The sequence below is a fragment of the Lemur catta genome, chromosome 1 (genome assembly GCF_020740605.2).
Source record: "Lemur catta isolate mLemCat1 chromosome 1, mLemCat1.pri, whole genome shotgun sequence".
Classification (NCBI taxonomy): Eukaryota; Metazoa; Chordata; class Mammalia; order Primates; family Lemuridae; genus Lemur; species Lemur catta.
The window spans coordinates 241,199,615-241,218,408 of NC_059128.1; the positions used below are offsets into that span (position 1 = coordinate 241,199,615).

The window sequence follows — 18,794 nt, forward strand, 5'->3', positions numbered from 1 at the left end:
GCTGGTGGGACTGCAAACTAGTGCAACCCCTGTGGAAATCATTATGGAGATACCTTAAACAGATTCAAGTAGACCTACCATTCGATCCAGCAATCCCATCATTGGGCATCTACCCAGAAGAACAAAAGTCATTCTATAACAAAGACACCTGTACCCGAATGTTTATAGCAGCATAATTCACAATTGCAAAGATGTGGAAACAACCCAAATGCCCATCAATCCACGAATGGATTAGTAAACTGTGGTATATGTATACCACGGAGTATTACTCAGCTATAAGAAATAATGGTAATATGACATCTCTTTGGTTCTCCTGGAGAGAACTGGAACCCATTATATTAAGTGAAGTATCCAAAGAATGGAAAAACAAGCATCACATGTACTCACCAGAAAATTGGTTTCCCTGATCATCACCTAAATGCACATCGGGGAAGGATACCAATTGGATATCAGACTGGGATGGGGGGTGGAGGGAGGGGATGGGTGTATGCCTACATGATGAGTGCATTGCGCACCGTCTGGGGAATGGTCATGCTTGAAGGTGCTGACTCTGGGAGGTGGGGAATGGGGGGAGGGGATGGAGGTATGACTACATGGTGAGTGCCAGGCGCACTGTCTGGAGAATGGACACGCTTGAGGCTCTGACTCAGGGGGATGGGCGGGACATGGGCAATGTATATAACCTGAGCTTTTGTACCCCCATGATGAGCTGAAATAAAAAAAAAAGAAAAAATTAAGAAGAATTTACAAACAACTGATCCATACTGAGGTTTGCAGGAAAATTAGGATTAGGTAAAGTACCATCCTAAACTTTAAACATTGGAATCATGAAAGGGAGCCAAGTCCTTGATGCCTCTTCCAGGGGTCTCACACTACTTGGAGCAATGATAGGTATGACACAGCATGATGATTTTTATGGCTAAATAGAAAAGATGTTTGGAAAAACACATACCATTTGGTGTATCCTTGCCACATGTTTGCAAGGAAGGTCCATATCTGCCCACTGCAATTCTGGAAAAATTCAAACCCATATAGGTACTATTTTCACAGAAATTAGCTGTAATGAAAAGAAAAATATATTTTTTTCATTATAAATTATACTTTTCTTTTTCAAATTGAAACCAGATAAAAGTCAAAGTTCAGAACCTCTGCGGTGTAACTGGAAGGGTAATAGAAGGCTAATAGAACATACTGGCCTCTGAGGAACTTCAATACTTTCCTCTCTGCTTAAGTTACTGCCATTAGAATAACTAGCATGTTAGATAACAAATCCCAGTTAAAATGTGCACAATATATATCTTGGTAGAGGTGGAATGTGGGCACTATCACATCAGCAAGGAGAGTGTATCCAGACTAGCTGGACTCTTGAGAATTAAAAATATAGAGCCTACAGTGGTATCACGAGAATATGGGTCAAAGCAAAAGGGCCAACGTCATGGGGTGTGTGGGGTATACTGCCTGGTAGGAGTCTAGGAAATGACAGGAGTGGGCTTCCAGGGCTCTGGATCCTAAGGGGATGGCATGAAGTACGCAGAGTGTTGTGAAGCCACTGCAGATCAAGAAATGTCCTTGAACTTTGGTTCTGAGACAGCATTGATTGATATCAAATGACTAATTTAGTAACAACTTTTCAAGGAAAAGGAAGAAAAGATAAAAACTTAATATAAGTATATACTTGGATAGGAAGATGCATCTTAATTTCAGAAAATTTAAATAGTGATAGAATAGTGATATTTGAAATAGGGTAACATGGCATACCATCAATTGAAAGAACCTGAGAGAATGTCACCCAGTGCCCAGCATTAGACATTGCAGCCAGAAGGATACACAACTGTGAGTTTGCAGAGAAATTTGATAGTCAGGAAACAGACAAGGAATAGTGAATATATAGGTAAATAGCCCAAGAAGAAAACTCAGCTTTTACTGTTGAACTGATAAACATATCTTAAACCATCATTATTATGCCTACTGTTTCTCTAATCATTAACTGAAGCTTCCAGAAGCCTTGCTGCTCTTATTAACAAAAGAGTCACCTAAACCTCACACCTGTAACTTACCAATTGTGCATCTCCTTCCTTTCCACTCTTCTGTACAGACACATTTGCCATTTTCCAAGGTTCCACCGTTCCTGCAGAACTCTGTAGGGGTGCTTGACGGGGGAGCAAATGTTCCTAAAGAAACAATAAATAACAGAATAGTATGTGAACTAGCTGATTAGTTCCTCCTTTCATGCCTGTGGCCATTTAATTTCTATATGTAAAACCACTGTTTTCAATATCATTGCTGAGAAATATCATTTTTAATACCATCATCAACAAACATGTACAATGAGAATCTACACAGGATGTACAATACTTACTAGATGTTATAGACACCAAAAAAAGATATATCTGAAAGACATAACACTTTGACCAAGGATATTAAAGCCCCCTGAGAAAGAGGATACGATACAGATAGTAGATAGGTGATAGATAGATAAATAGATAGAGATAGATAGATCGATAAAGTCAGCATAAAGACTTACAAGTACTGTAAGAACACCAGGACAAGATATTGAAGACAGAGGTAGCCCAGTCAGGGAAGACTTTCCAGAGAGGTCATATTTGAATTGGATTCTAAGATTAAATCTACAAAAGACAGATGAAAATGGGTGACCCAAGTAGGTAGGATACAAAGTGCACAAATCAGAAAATCACGGAAAGTTCTTATGTGTCCCAGGAACAGAGAAGTGTTTAACATATAGCATAGGTTCTATGGAACAACAGCAGGACATAGATTGGATTGTGAGGGGCTTTCTAGACCAAGCCAAGGAGATTTAATTCTGAGGAACCACACAGGGGTTTTAAAACAAGGGAGCGGCATAATGAGCAATGTTTTTAAGGAAGATACCTCAAGAAGTATGGGAAGTGACTGAGGCTAGGAGGCCAGGAGAGCCAGTTCAATGAGGAACAGGACTAAAGCAGTGGCTCTGAGGAAGTTAGGTGTCCATAGAGGTAGGACCCATACCTCAGAAAGGATTGTTAGAATCTAGTGACTGGTTATTTTGAGTCGGGGACAGTGGAGTCTCTAAATTGGAAAACAGAGTGGATGGTGAACAAATTAACTAAGCTTAAGAATATAGAAGGCAGAGTTCCAGTTCCAACAATGATGGAATAAATTATATTATATTAACTTTTCCACAGATAATCATTTTAATCTCTGCAGAAAAGATATTTAAAAAAAAAAAAGCTACGTTAAGGCACTGGACAGCAATGTAAGACAGAAATTAAATGATATTCCAAGATTATACAGTCTTTCCTGTAAGGGCACTATCCAGTCTGTATGGCAGAAGTGGCTGAAAGCCACAGTCTTAATGCATGAAGATATGAGAGGAATATGTTGGGACAACCAGAGCAACTGAGAATTTAAAGATGATACCCCAGAATGGCAGGAGCCATGTAGAAAGGAAGCTCAAAGCCTCTGTGTAAATTACCCTCAAATCTGGGGAGAAAAAGATGGAAACAAAATAAACAGAGCTTCACGGATCTATAGGACAATATTACGTAGTCTAACATATATGCAATTGGAGTCCCAGAAGGGGAGAAGAGAAGGAATAGGGAAGATAAAATATCTTTAAAAATAAGATTAAAATTCTTCAAATTTGATTAAGAACTTTAGGTTATAGATTCAAGCTGCTAAGCAAATCACAAGAAAAATAAATATTTAATATAAGGAAAGGCACACATAGATACATCATGGTCAAATTGCTGAAACTCAAAGATAAGAAGAAAATCCTGAAAGCAACCAACTATCAGCCAAGATAGTTTTATGGGTGAATTAGCAAAGAAATAATATCAATCTTACACAAATGCTTTCAGAAAAGAGAAAAAGCAAGAAACTTTCTAAATTATTTCATAGTGCCAAGATAACCCTGATACCAAATCTGACAAAGACAGTATAAGAAAAGAAAATTACAGGCCAATAAACCTTATTTACACAATGCAAAAATCCTTCAAAAATAGTACGAAAACAAATCCCACTATATACATTGACCAAGTGAGATTTATCCCAGGAATGCAAGGAATGGAAAATAAATTAATTTAATTTACCCTATGACAGAATAAAGGGGAAAAATTACGTGATCATCTCAATAAATGCAGAGGACAAAAAGCATCTCAATTAAAAAAAAAACTCTCAGCAAACAAGGAATAAAAGGGAACTTATTCAAACTGATAAAAATCATCTGTGAAGCACCTACCGCTAACATCATGCTTAATAGTTTAATATTGACTGCTTTCTCCCCTAAGGTTGACCAAAAAAGAGTTCAATGTAATTGCTCTAACCACTTCTACTCACATTGTACTGAAGAGCCTATCCAGTGCAATACACAGGAGAAAGAAATAAAAAGCATAAAGACAAGTAAGAAGAAAACAGAACTATGTTTTGTTGCAGATGATATCATCAAATATATTGAAAATCCTAACATGTCACAAAAACCTGCTAGAATTAATAAGTCAATTTAGCCAGACTGCATGATACAAAATAAATACATTAGCAGAAAACAATTGGAATGTAAAAGTATAAAATTATTTCCATTTAAATTAGCATCAAAAATAATAAGATTTTTGGAAATAAACTTAACAAAATACGTCCAAGACCTCATTTTTGAGAGAAATTTTAATAGATCTAAATAAATGGAAATATATATCATGGATAGATATAACTCTCAAAGTTGTTAAGGTATCTATTCTGCCCAAATTGATACAGCCAAAATAAAAAAGACGGGTTTTTTTTTTAGAAATTAACAAGCTGATTTAAAATTTTTATAGAAATTCAAAAGACTTAGAAAAGCCAAAACAAACTTTTAAAAGAACACAGTTGGATGGCTCACATTGCTAATTTTATAACTTACTATAAAGCCATAGCAATCAAGACAAGATAGAATCAGCATAAAGGTAGACAGATACATCAGTGAAAAAGAATAAAGAGTTTAGAAATAGATAAAACATATATGGTCAGTTGATCTTGTTAAAAATGCATGTAGGCTGTTATTAAAAAGACAAAAAATAACAGATGTTGGTGAGGATGTGGAGAAAAGAGAACTCTAATAAACTGTTGGTGGGAATGTAAATTAGTACAGCCTCTATGCAAAACAATATGGAGATTTCTGAAAGAACTAAAAATAGAACTACCATTTGATCCAGCAATCCTACTACTGGATATCTACGCAAAGGAAAAGAAATCAATATAGCAAAAAGATACCTGCATTCATATGTTTATTACAGCACTATTCACAATAGCAAAGACATGGAATCAACCTAAGTGTCCATCAATGGATGCATGGATAAAGAAAATGTGGTATATTTATACAATAGAGTACTATTCCACCATAAAAAAAAAAAAAAATGAAATCATTTCTTTTCAGCAACATGGATGGAACTGGAAGCCATTATCCTAAGTGAAACAAGCCAGGCACAGAAAGTCAAATATCTCATATTCTTACTCATAAGTGGATGCTAAAAAATGTGTACACGTGAACATAGAAAGTGGAATGATAGTGCAGACTTGGAAGGGTGAGGGGGTTGAGGGGGCGGATGATGAGGAATTAGTTAATGGGTACAATGTGCATTATTTGGGTAACATATACTCTAAAAGCCGTGACCTGACCATTATGCAATCTATGCATGTAACAAAATATCACATGTACCCCATAAATTTGTGCAAATAAAAATTAATAAATGAAAATGTGCCAATGCAATTCAATTGAGAAAGAAAATTTTTTTCAACAAGTGGTGCTACACTAACCACATAAACACATCACACTCAAGACTCAATTTGAGATGGACTATAGACCTAAAATCAAAAAGCTAAAACTATAATGATTATCAAAGAAAACACAGAAGAAGGCTGGGCATGGTGGTCATTCATGTAATCCCAGCACTTTGGGAGGCCAAGGCAGGGGCATCACTTAAGGCCAGGAGTTTGATACCAGCCTGGACAACATAGTGAGACCCCCAACTCTACAAAAAAATAGAAAAATAAGGCAGATACGGTGGCACATGCCTGTAGTCCCAGCTGCTCAAGAGGGTGAGGCAGTAGGATAGCATGAGCCCAGGAATTCGAGGCAGTGAGCTATGATTGTGCCACTGCACTCCAGTCTAGGCAACAGAGCAAGACCCTGTCTCAAGAAAGAGCAAGAGAGAGAAAGAAAGAAAAAAAAAATAGAATACAGTTGCAACTTTAAGGCAAAGATTTTTTTAAAGTACCCAAAAAGCGCTAAACACAAGAGAAAAAATTAATAACTTGGACATAATCAAAATTAAAAACTGCTGCTCATCAAAAGGCACCGTTAAGAAAATAAAAAATGGAAGGCACAGACTGGGAGAAAATATTTGTAAAACATGTTTCTGACAAAGGAATTGTACTGTAAACTAAAATTGTAAACATAGCTGTAAATTATTAATAGGATTGCAATTTGTAAATTGTTAAGAATATGAACAGCATGTTTTTTCAAATGGGCAAGACTTGAACTGACACTTCATTAAAAAGATATATGATATATGGACAGACAATAAGCATATGAAAATGCTCAGATCTTAGTCATCAGAGAAATGCAAATTAAAGCCACAGTGAAATACCATTTCACACCCCACTAGAATAGATTCAAATAGATCAATAGAACAGAATAGAGAATCCATAAATAGACCCATACAAGTATAGTCAACTGATCTTTAACAAAGAAGCAAATTGAATAGAGAAAAGATAATCTTTTCAACAAATGTTGCTAGAACATTTGGACAACCACATGCAAAAAAAATATGAATTTAGAGACGGAATTACATCTTTCATAAAAATTATCTCAAAATGGGTTATAAACTTAATGGAAAATTCAAAACTACAAAACTCCTAGAAGACAACAGAAGAAAATCTAAGTGATGTTAAGTGTGGCCATGAATTTTTAGATGCAAATATTAAGAAAGTGCAATGCATGGAAGAAAAATGTGTAAGTTAGTCTTCATCAACACTATTGTGAATTTGTTGTTTATACTTCCCATCATATTTTATACTATTGTCATGTCTAAGACAATCAGTATGAGCATTTACATGTAGGATGTTTTTACTACTTTTTTACTATTTAATGATTATAGTTATATTTAGGTATTTTTTCTTTCTTTTGGTGTAATTTTGGTCATTTATATGTATTTAGAAAATCGCCATTTGATCTAAGTTTTTATTTTACTAGGCCAAAGTTTTCCATGGTATTTGTTTATGATTTTGTTAATGCTATTTGTTGTGACCTTTCGATTTTTGTGCATATTGCTTAATCGCCCAGATCTCTATGGCAGTTATAGGTTTACAAAATCTATTTCTTAAATAATAAGACTTGAAAGTCAAAATTACTCCTTCATCCATGGTCTACAGAATGGATGTGGTGTTAGCAGGCATGAAAACATTAACCTTTATGTATGTCTCCATCAGAACTCTTGGGTCAGGTGCATTGTCAGTGAGCAGTAATATTTGGAAAGGAATCCTTTTTTAGAAGGTCCCAATAGTGAGCTTAAAATATTCAGTAACCATGCTATAAAGAGATGTGCTGTCATCCACGCTTTGTTGTTCCATTTATAAGGCACAGGCAGAGTAGACTTAGCATAATTCTTAAGAGCCATAGGATTTTCAGAACAGCAAATGAGCACTGACTTCAACTTAAGCTCACCAGCTGCATTAGCTCCTAACAAGAGTCCCTGTCCTTCAAAGATTTGAAGCCAGGCATTGACTTCTTTCTGTAGCTATGAAAGTCCCAGATGGCATTTTCCTCCAGTTGAAGGCTATTTCATCTACATTGAAAATCTGTTGTTTAGTGTAGACACTAAAGTAATTACTTCATAATTCTCTTACCTAGATCTTCTGGATAACTTGCTGTAGCTTCTACATCAGCACTTGCTGCTTCACTTTGCAATTTTATGTTATAAAGATGGCTTCTTTATAACCACGAACCAACCTCTGCTGGCTTCCAATTTTTCTTCTGCAGCTTCCTAAACTCTCTCAGCCTTTATAGAATTGAAGAGAGTTGGAGCCTTCCTCTGAATTAGGCTTTGGCTTAAGGGAATGTTGTGGCTGGTTTAATCTTCTGTTCAGACCAGTAAAACTTTCTCCATATCAACAGTAAGGCTGTTTTGCTTTCTTATCATTTGTATGCTCACTGGAGTAACACTTTTAGTTTCCTTCAATAATTTTTCCTTTGCATTTATAACTTGGGTAACTGTTTGGTGTAAGAGGACTAGCTTTTGGCCTATCTTGGCTTTCAACATGCCTTTTTCACTAAGCTTAATCATTTCTAGCTCTTGAAAAAGTGAGAGACACTCGAGTCTTCCTTTCACTTGAACGCTTAGAGGCCATTTTAGTGCTATTAATTGGCCTATTTCAATATTATTATGTCTCAAAGAAGAAGGTGTCCCGAGGACAGGGAGAAAGACGGGAACTGGCCGGCCAGTGGAGCAGTCAGAACATATACATTTATCAATTAAGTTTGCTGTCTTCCATGGGTGTGGTTTGTGGTACCTCAAAACAATTGCAATACTAACATCAAAGATCACTGATCACAGATCACCATAACATATATGATAATAATGACAAAACTTGAAATATTGCAAGAATTACCAAAAAAATGTGACACAGAGACATGAAGTGGAGAGAAAATGGGACAGATAGAACTGCTGGTCATAGGGTTGCCACAAACCTTCAATTTGTGAAAAACACAGTATCTGTGAAGTACAATAAAACTGAAGCACAATAGCATAAAGTATGCCTGTGCTGTATTCTTTCCTTCTGGGCTCAATTTCTTGCTTTATGATGAAATAATTCTTTCATCTAGGGTCTATGAGTGACAGATTCTCCAGTGTTTATCTGAAAATGCTTTTTAATTTTTCCCTCACTTTTGGTTGTCAGTTTAATAGGTATGGAATTCTGGGTTAACAGCACTTTGAAGATATTTTTCCACTGTTTGCTAGAATGTGTTGTTGTGATAAAAAGTTTTTTCCTTGTCTAATTGTTATTCCTGTTGGAGGAATCTTTCTTCTATAGATATATTTTAAATATTCTTTACCTGCTATTATGGAATTTTACCATGATGTGGTTTGTTTTTCTTTTTCTTGCTCAAAACTCAGTCATTCTTCAATCCAAAAAAATTTTCAGTCATTATTTCTTCAGATATCACCTCTCCCATATTGTCTATTGTATTCTGAAATTTCTAGTGCACCCTGTTGGAATCCAGCCTTCTATACTTCAAGTTTCCTAATCTTATTGTCATAGTTAGCATCTCTTTATATGCTCTGCTGAATGATGGGTAATTTCTTCCTCTGTCTTTTCCAATTCCCTAGTTTCCTCTTTAATGATTTCTAATCTCATTTTAAACCACTCATTAATTTTTTATTACTGTATTTTTCATTTAAAAAGTACTATTTTTACTTTTTCAAATTCTTTTTTAAAATACTATCTTTTTCTTTTGTTTTAATTTTCCCCCTACATTTTAAATTTTTTAATCATTTTAAACATACTTTATGTTTCCTTTCAGATTCTTTTGTTATATCCAGTTCTGAGAGGATTAATCCTTTTGATCAGATCTGATGTCTCCCCAACATCATGGTTCACATGTAATTTTGGACTATAAACTCATCTTTGCATTATTTATTATTCTTCCATTAGACTTGTATGGATCCTGTTTGTCAAAATATTTCTATAGGAAAATTTCATGATTACTTCTTTCATGATCCTGGAGCACCATAGTAGTTTTAGGATAATTTCTCACTGGGTGTGCACATAGGACAAATTCAGATTTTATGGCCTGGGGTTTCAATTATTTATAGTGACTTTTTGTTTTCTTTTACTCGTGGCCCTGAACAGATAATAGTGTTATTTATTGCTTCTTTGGGCTGGTGAGAAGAATTTTGCTAATCTTCTTTTTCATGGTTGAAACTACTCCTTAAGGCTTCAGGTGTTATGTTGGTGGCTCAGGTCCAATTTCCCCAATTCACACAGGCTGATAATTATGCCTCCTGTCCCCATGGATGCATTGAAGCTACAACTTCTAGGGCTGACGCTAATGTCTGCTCACCATTGTAGTATTGCACTTTCTCTTTGCTTCTACCCTCTGGAATTTCCCTTCAAGAAAGAAAGTTGGCTTATATATTTGAATTATTGTCTTGTTGTATTCATAACTTCTATATATTTGTAAGCAACAAAGAGACCTATCCATGTCTACTCATTCTGGCTTTTTGCTGTAAGTCAAGAGTCATTTCTTCCATTTAAGAAGTATTTTGACAACCTTTAGAACAAAGACTCTGGCTTGTATTTCCAGATCCTAACATAATGCTGCAATTGAATAGAAGGTACCCAACAGACTGGCTGGCTGGCTTCCTTGCCACTTGCATTTTGATTGAGGATATCTAGTCTAAGCTGAACTATCCACTCCCGTCACAATCACATATTTACTTATTTATTTATTTATTTTTTATTTATTTTCTTTTTTTTTCAGACAGAGTCTCGCTCTGTTGCCCGGGCTAGAGTGAGTGCCATGGCATCAGTCTAGCTCACAGCAACCTCAAACTCCTGGGCTTAAGCGATCCTACTGCCTCAGCCTCCCGAGTAGCTGGTACTACAGGCATGCGCCACCATGCCCAGCTAATTTTTTAGTTGGCCAGATAATTTATTTCTATTTTTAGTAGAGATGGGGTCTCACTCTTGCTCAGGCTGGTCTCGAACTCCTGACCTCGAGTGATCCACCCGCCTCGGCCTCCCAGAGTGCTAGGATTACAGGCGTGAGCCACCGGGCCCGGCCAACAATCACATATTTAATACCTTGTGCTACCACTTCAAGACACTAGCCTCTGAAATATCTAAATCATACACAAAATATAGCAAAAGTAGTATTGGTATCTTTAAGACTGTATTTTACAGAAAGAATGTAAGATTCAGAAAGATTAAGTACCTTATTCATATCACGTAACTAGTTTTAGAATTACGGACTCAAGAAAAGTGACATTAGCTATTTGTTAACCCAACCTCCCCATTCTACATAAAGGCTGAGTGGTTTGTTCCAGATCAGTAATTAATTGAGAGCTGAGCAGCTTCTGGACTCAGATCTCCTCAGTACTTATCAGTGCTCCTGTTCCCTCCTCACAGTGCCTGCTTTAACCACAGGAACAGTGAGCACCAGCTTGTTTTCTTTGAGGATCCGTACACTAGAACATACTTCATAGCAGTATTTTTCTTTTATTACACCTATATGATAACAATATTTCCTACATTCCTTTCACTTGTAATAAGTAACATTTCCAGAAATATTAGCCCTATTTTCAGTGCTTTTACTACACATCTTGGAAGATCAAGTGCAGAACATATATGACACACACTCATACTGCTTGATAAAGTAGCATAAAGTAATATTAAAGATTCCAAAACAGAAAAAAAATAAAATCTGCTTTGAAGAGTTCAGTTTGAATAAGTAGGAAAATAAAAACATATTTCCTTAGCCAAAGAAATTCCATCCAGAGACCTTTTTAGTATCTGGCTCAGTTTTGGGGTGTCGAAAATTCAAGCATCTGTCATTTGTCCCAGATCAGGAATTTGAAATATTTGGGTGAAGATAAAGTTAACTCTTAAACCAGAGGACAAAGTTGGTAAAAAAAAAAAAAAAAAAAAAACCCTGAAAGATGTACACAAATAAAACACACATAGTCTTTATTTAAGGTAAAGTTTACCCAGTATTAATTATTTGGTTAAATATTTCAATAAACTGGTTTAAACATTTTAATAAACTTCTCTACTGATGGTGCAGTGTAGTGTAAATATTGAAAATCAAATGCAGGAAGACAAGAATTCTTACAACTGTTTCTGTTTCGGTTTGGAGCGAGTCCATTGAACTTAATGATTAAACCTATTGTAAATCTTTGGTTTGGTAACTTGAGTCCCAATCCAAAGGTCCAATGTAGGTCAATGGTATCTGCTCAAGGTTTAATTCACGGAGTGGGGACAACTATGCTATATACTGAATTATCTAAAAATTCATAAATTAGAGAATAGTAGCCAACATTTATTGTTTATAATGTAATAAAAATCATCTTAAAACTTTCAATGTATTAACTCATTTAATCCTACCTGTGAGGTAGAGTATATTATTATTCCCACAATAGATAGGAAAACTGAGAAACAGGAATATTGAATAACTTGCCCACAGTGACTGATCTAGAAGCAGCAGCACTGGGGTATAAACCCTGGCAGTCTGGCTCCAGAGCTTTCTTTCCCCAACTCATGTACCTTTCTCTCCTACTCTCAAGTCCCTACTCTTAACCATTATATTCTATAATGGTTGAAATTCTATAGATTTTCAACACATGTATCATCAAGGACCTATAGGTGGTGGTCCACATTTTAAGTAAAAATATCTACTACCTAGAATTCAGGAATAATCCTCTCAGCCAAGATTCCAGCCTCTTAGTTCAATTAAGTGACATTTAAAATGAGATCAACAATTTAAACATCACTGATTCTGATGTTATAATAACCTATGTCCCAGTACATAACAAAACTTATTTCTCAACAAATAATCCCTTCCCTCTCATAGACATTTTTTAATTTAGAGGGTGGTTATAAGGAGAAGCAAGTAGGGAGACTGGTAAAGGAGCTGAAGAGAGATGTACACCACCAGGGTTGAGACTACAGAACACTACAGCTGCCTAAAACCCAACTTTCTCCATCCAGAAAACACTTCTCTGCAGCTACCCTCTAGGACCAGTCACATGAGTTAGATTTACTATCAAATATGCCTCTGTCATTGAGTGGAATGAAAGCCAAGTATCAGTGGACAGATTATTTTCTGAGATACAATAAACTCTCATTGACCTTTCCCAACAACCTTCATTTTCTACTGTGCAAGAATTACCAATGCTAGGAAATCTGATGTTGGGGGTTAGGAATATTTCAACCTCTTAAGTCTCCTGTCAGGCTGAGGAATATGTGTTTCTGGTGATAGGGAATGAAATATAGAGTATCTGGAGAGTGGTGGGAAAAACAGTCCTGATGACAGAAAGCAGAAAATTCTATAAGCCAGGAGAGGTGTAGCATGTGATTGGCTAGGGTGTAATAACACGGCTCTTGTGTTTTGAGGTTAAGACACTCTCCCATTCATAGGAGGTAAAGAAAACATTTCCTACTACTATGACTATGGACGTCTGTCAAGGATTATATCAGGCCTAGAGCAAGCTGGGAAATGTCAATGGAAAAAAATACAATAAAGCTTAAGCTTAATTATGTTGTCATTTTACTTTCATCATCAAGTGTGATGAAACCCAAAAGCCATACTGCTTCTTGTGGTACAAACTTCTTGCTATCAGAAGCACGAAGCCAACAGAGATGGAGCACCTTATGTCTGTCCATTTTGAAAATACATCAGACAAGTTGGATGGTTTTCTGTGAAGAATGCCCAATGTGAAAGACTGGAGGTCTGGCAAAACTTAGATTTGCTCCAACATAAAAGCACCCTGTAAGATTGCTGATCTTACAAAAAAGGCTACACACAATTGCAGAGGTCTTAATGAAGCTAAGAATCCTAGAAATGGTTATGCATCACATGGCCTGGAGCAGATGAAGAAAAACTAAAATGATGTATTTCTTAACTGAAAGAGTCTAAACTCTTCTAAAATGGTGTTTTTCTTAACAAATCCAGAATTGCAATTCTTTGAATGTTTTGAACATGGTCACAAGGAACTGGTAGCTAGGATATTTCATTTATGAATATAACTATTTGACAACTCCTAGTCCATGCTACAGACTGAGTGTGTCCTCCTGAAATTTATCTGTTGAAACTTAATCCCCAATGTGATGGTGTTAAGAGATCAGGATTTCAAGAGATGATTAGGTCATGAGGATAGATCCCTCATAAATGGGATTAGTGCTGTTAAGGGGCCAAAGAGACCAGAGTTTTCCCCTTCTGCCACGTAAGGATGCAGCAAGAAGATGCCTTCTCTAAACCAGGAAGCAGCCCCTTACCAGACACTGAATCTGTCAGTGCCCTGATCTCAAACTTTCCAGCCACCTTAACTATGAGAAATCAATTTCTGTTGTTTATAAGGTACCCAGTTTATTGTAGCAGTCCAAGTGAACTAGGACAGTCCAGTTTCTGGTTTTCACGTGATTCTTTCATTTACTCATCAACTGTGTGTTGGCAAATATATTCCAAGCACTATTCTAGGTGCAGGGAACACAGGAAGAGCATATGGTGAGAAACAGAAAGTATATAAAAGTCAAAGGCTTAGGAAGAGTAGTTTCCAATAAATACAAAACATATCCCTGAACTTCCTGAGGGCTCATAACCAAAAAGAAGAAGAATTAGTAACAAATATCCCATTTCTAACAGAAGAAGCATACCAGCTCCTCAGAAAAGATAAACTTTCCCCTTGCTCTTAATTTTCCAATTGACTCTTTATAATAAGGAATATTCCAATTGACTCTTTATAATAAGGAATATTCCTCAGCTTTTGGGTAAACCTAGTGGCAAAGGAGAAGGTTATTGCTATCATTTAAAGAAGAAGATTGAAAGATCAGCACTGTTTGCTGCTACTGTTTTGCCTTGTACATTTGACTCAGAGTGTGTTTTAGTTGGTAAATTCTGTTTCATTTCACTTCACTCCCTTCTACTCACTCCACTCCACTCTGCCTGTTCTATCCCATCTCTTGTCATTGTTAACAATAAGGCAGGTCTCTGTTCTCTCGGAGCTTTCATTCTAGAAATGAGGAGACAGCCAGCCAGGCAATAAACAAATAAATAAGAAATTGTCAGTGGTGAAAGCCGTGAAAAAATACATGTAAAAGAGAGTGAAGGAGAGAATAACTTAGACAGGGTGGATAGGAAAGATCTCTTGGAGGTGACATGTTACCTAAGACCTAAATCATCAAAGGAAGACAGTTATGTGAAACTCTGGATGAAGATTGTTCTACGTAAACTGACATCACTGGAAAAGAACTTCAAGTCTTGAGCTCCTTTTGGAAATTGAAAAAGTCATCAATAGTTCTGAAAATTTTCATTATTAAGAAAAATTCCAAATGAATAGGAAATCCTGTTCCTGGGAAAATAGACAGAGAAACTATTTAACTTGGCCATACATTTCCCTGTGCTACTTTGGTGAAAAAAGATCATTATTATTTAATATTTTCATCATCAGCATATAAAAAATGCCAAAGACTATTCCAGAAATCCTGAAGTCTTGTCTAGTCCCATGAAATGCTGTTACATCTGTCAAGGTAAGGGCCTTAAACTGTGACCTTTTAACAAGAAAACTTAATACAAAATAGGAACAGAATTAAAAATCTTTTCTATACTACACAGAAGATCACTGACAATCTAGAGGCCATGTCTTGAAACGCTTGTTTAATATTAAAGCAATGATTAATTTTAAAAGTTAAAAAGAGTTAAAAGAACTCAGAATAATTAGAGTTGAACTCATTCATGGCTTGTTTGATGGCTATAAGATGTTTGGGGCAACATGAATATGAGAAATCTTTCCATTAAAGGCTGTCACCAGGATGAATGCTACTAGAAAATGCAGTCTCTTGCTCTTGAGTGCTAGAAGACCAAAGGCAGACAACCACATAACCGCAAAGCTGTAGGAGGACTTTTGCACAACTAGTAGAAAGTGGCAAAACCATGGCAGTTACTCTATAGCCAAAATCTACACACAGCATTTAAAGACTCCAAAAACCTTAAAGTTTAAGCATGAATACTAACCTGCACTCTATAAACAGCATCGACAATGTAGAGCTTCTTGACTTGAAGACAACATGACTCCCAGAGTCTAACTGCCTAGCGAAACAACAGAATGCTCTGATTCTACTGCTTACTGCATATCCTTGTGAATTATGGTTTTTAGCCATTGTTTCCTCAAACATAAAAGATGAATTAATTGATTTGTGTTACCATTGTCTTCCCTATAGGAAGGCAGAATAGGGTGGGAGTTACACCACAAATACTGAAGTCAGAATGATCAAGGTTCAAACCCAGATCCAATACTTTCTAGCTATATAATCACAAAAATATTCCCTGAGAGTACATTCCCCATTTGTAACATAGATACAACAGTATCTGCCTCAAAAGTGCCTGTCAGGATTAAATGAGATAAGGCATGTGAACTTTTTTGCATAGTACCTAGAACATAATAAGGATTTTTGACATTGTAGGTATTATAATAATCAAATGCATACGTAGCATAAATATTGTTACATCAATATTCACTCTACAGCCAAATAACAGTAACTTCTCATTAAGGCAGAATTTGGATTTTTTTTTTCTATTTTTCACAAAGAGGCCATTATTTTTGCATGAACAATAAAAGTGAGACATAATTTTTATATTCTCTTTATAAATTTTGAATGCAATAAAATTAGTTTATCCAAAATTGTGTGTGTTTGTGTATATTTTTTCCTAACAAGACATTCACAGTTTTCTTCAGTTTCTCAGAGATATGAGTGACTTTTCTCTCCCTTAAAAAAAATAAATTAAAAAAAAATTAATCTCCATAGCGGAAGAAAGGGACCAAAGTAAAAACATTCAAAGATTACACAGGACAAGATGGGATGGGAGAGGTGGAGTGCAGTAGAGTGGAGTGAGTGGAAGAGAGGAAAGTGGAACAAAACAGAATTTCCCAGCTAAAACACACTCAGTGGAAAGCACGAGGCAAAATAGTAGCACGAACAGTGCCGGTGTTTCAATCTTTTTCTTTAAACGATAGTGATAATCCTCTCCTTTGCCACTGGGATTACCCAAAGCCTGAGGGGTGTCCCTTATATAAATAGCCAATTGAAAAATCCTGCTCAGAACATGGGAAAGTTTCTGTTTTTGAGGAGCTGGTATGCTTCTACTAATAGACACGGGATCTTTATTTTTTATCATACTTCCTTTTGTAAGGCATCCAGGAAGGTCAAGGATATGTCTTATATTTATTTTAAGCACCTCCCCCTAAGACTTTGACTTTCATGTACTTTCTATCCCCTGCCCTGCACTTCTTCTTATGCTATGTTTGTACTTTGGCCCTGGTTTTAATGGTTCTATTGTAACTATGTCTTTCATAAGTCCCCACAAATTTCCCTTTAAAAGCAGATATCATGTAAATAAGGGAAAGACAGAAGGAACAAAGACATCTTAGAAGTATCCCTTTAAATGAGGTCTTATAAATTTGGCAGCCTTAACAGGGTAAAATTTTTTAAAACCTGAATTAAATTATTTTACAAACCTTAAACACACAAACAAAGACACATTTTCCCCAAGTTTAAATTGTACTGTTTTTTTTTTTTTTTTCTTCTGGTGTATTTTCTCATCCCAGTTCCCAAAGTACTATTAATACAGTATTCTCTAAACACTGTTCAGGGCAGAGGGGGAGAGGACACATCCATTTCCGGCTGCCACCCCCCTCAGCAGCCAATAAATTGGACCCCTCCGGTCCTAAGCAGTGTGACTCTCTGCAGGCATGCTCGTGCTCCTGCTGGCTGCCCTCCTTTGAATCCTCAGCAGTTACCTGCTTGGAGGCACACTACCTCTCTTGACTAGTGTTACTTACCCTTATTTACTGTGTTTCATTAGAAAATTTCTCTGTTTTCTACAAAAGGGAGTACTCAGCATATCCAACTTTGAATCCTTTTACGGAGAACCTCCGCAGCCCAGGGGAACCAGCATTAGGATTACTGCAAGTTTCTGTTGCGAGTTCCCAGAGGGCTTTTCTTTAACATCATTGTTTTACACACTACTGCCCCTCTCCCACCCTCCTTTCCCAGATCAGCTCTGGCACAGAGTAGGGGATTAACAAATATTAATTGAATAACCAGGAAAGTCATTTTTTAACTGACCTTAATTTTTTTTAGTAGTTTTCTACACCTGGAAAGTGGGAAATTTGTGTGCAAACCATGAGATCGTTTTATTTACAATCTTAATGATAACATTCTTAAACTTCCTTCTTGAAATGAAATTCCGTTCTGTGCATGTTTGGGGGTAGGGATGCTAAATCCAAGAAGTCCACCTTTCTTGGGTTTAGACAAACAAATCCAAACATGTGTTACTAGTGATTTTAATTATTATTCTGCTATCAATTCAGTCTGGAGTTAAAAGAGCAAAAAGAGGCCAATATGTCACTCTTCATCCTGCCCACTCACACTCACACACATATTCGTTTATATACAACCATCTGCTGGCCGTCAATTGACCAGTCTTTTATACTCCATAAATGCCACCTTGGTGGGCAGCCTCAGCCTGGACAAGGCACTTCCCAGTACTGGTGTGTCAGGTGGCGAGGACACAGGCTCAATTCCCTTTTTTGCTCTGAGTTAAATATAGCAGAACAGCATTACCTGCCTGGATCTTGATCACGGTCCTCCAGATGCCCAGTCCCACGGCAACGGCCGTCAGCAGCCCACACGCAACGGCCACCGACACCCTGAGGTTACAGGCATGGCAGGAAGCCATGGTGAAACCAAACCACAAATCCGCTCCTGGGTGAAAGACAACTGGCTTCTTTTCTCCTTGTAAGTTTAATCAGAAGCTATCCTAAAGCATAAAGATAATTCCTCCTTTCAGGGCTCTACCAGGCAGATGTCTCCATATTTTAGGATGTTTTAGGTTAATCCAGCAGGATGCAGTTTGTGTTACCTAGTAAAAGGCGCATACTCTGCTTGCAATTTCCTCACGCTTCACCGAAGGAGAACATGAAGAAAGTGATTAGAGTTATGGAAAAAGGGAGATAACTCATGGCAATAAAGAAGAAGGAGGGACTAGCAGA

General features: G+C 36.7%; 1 protein-coding gene across 1 annotated transcript in view; it reads right to left on the reverse strand.

Annotated features, from left to right (window-relative positions):
- The window catches only part of ADGRG7 (adhesion G protein-coupled receptor G7), a 67,000-nt gene extending 48,519 nt beyond the window's left edge, over positions 1 to 18,481 (reverse strand). Inside the window, exons 1-3 of the mRNA XM_045540394.1 lie at positions 18,367 to 18,481; positions 2,058 to 2,171; positions 953 to 1,057 (exon numbers count right to left, since the gene is read on the reverse strand). Of these exons, the coding sequence (XP_045396350.1) occupies positions 953 to 1,057; positions 2,058 to 2,171; positions 18,367 to 18,481 (334 nt within the window). The remainder of the gene's footprint in view (positions 1 to 952; positions 1,058 to 2,057; positions 2,172 to 18,366) is intronic.
- Between the last annotated feature and the right edge of the window lie 313 nt (positions 18,482 to 18,794).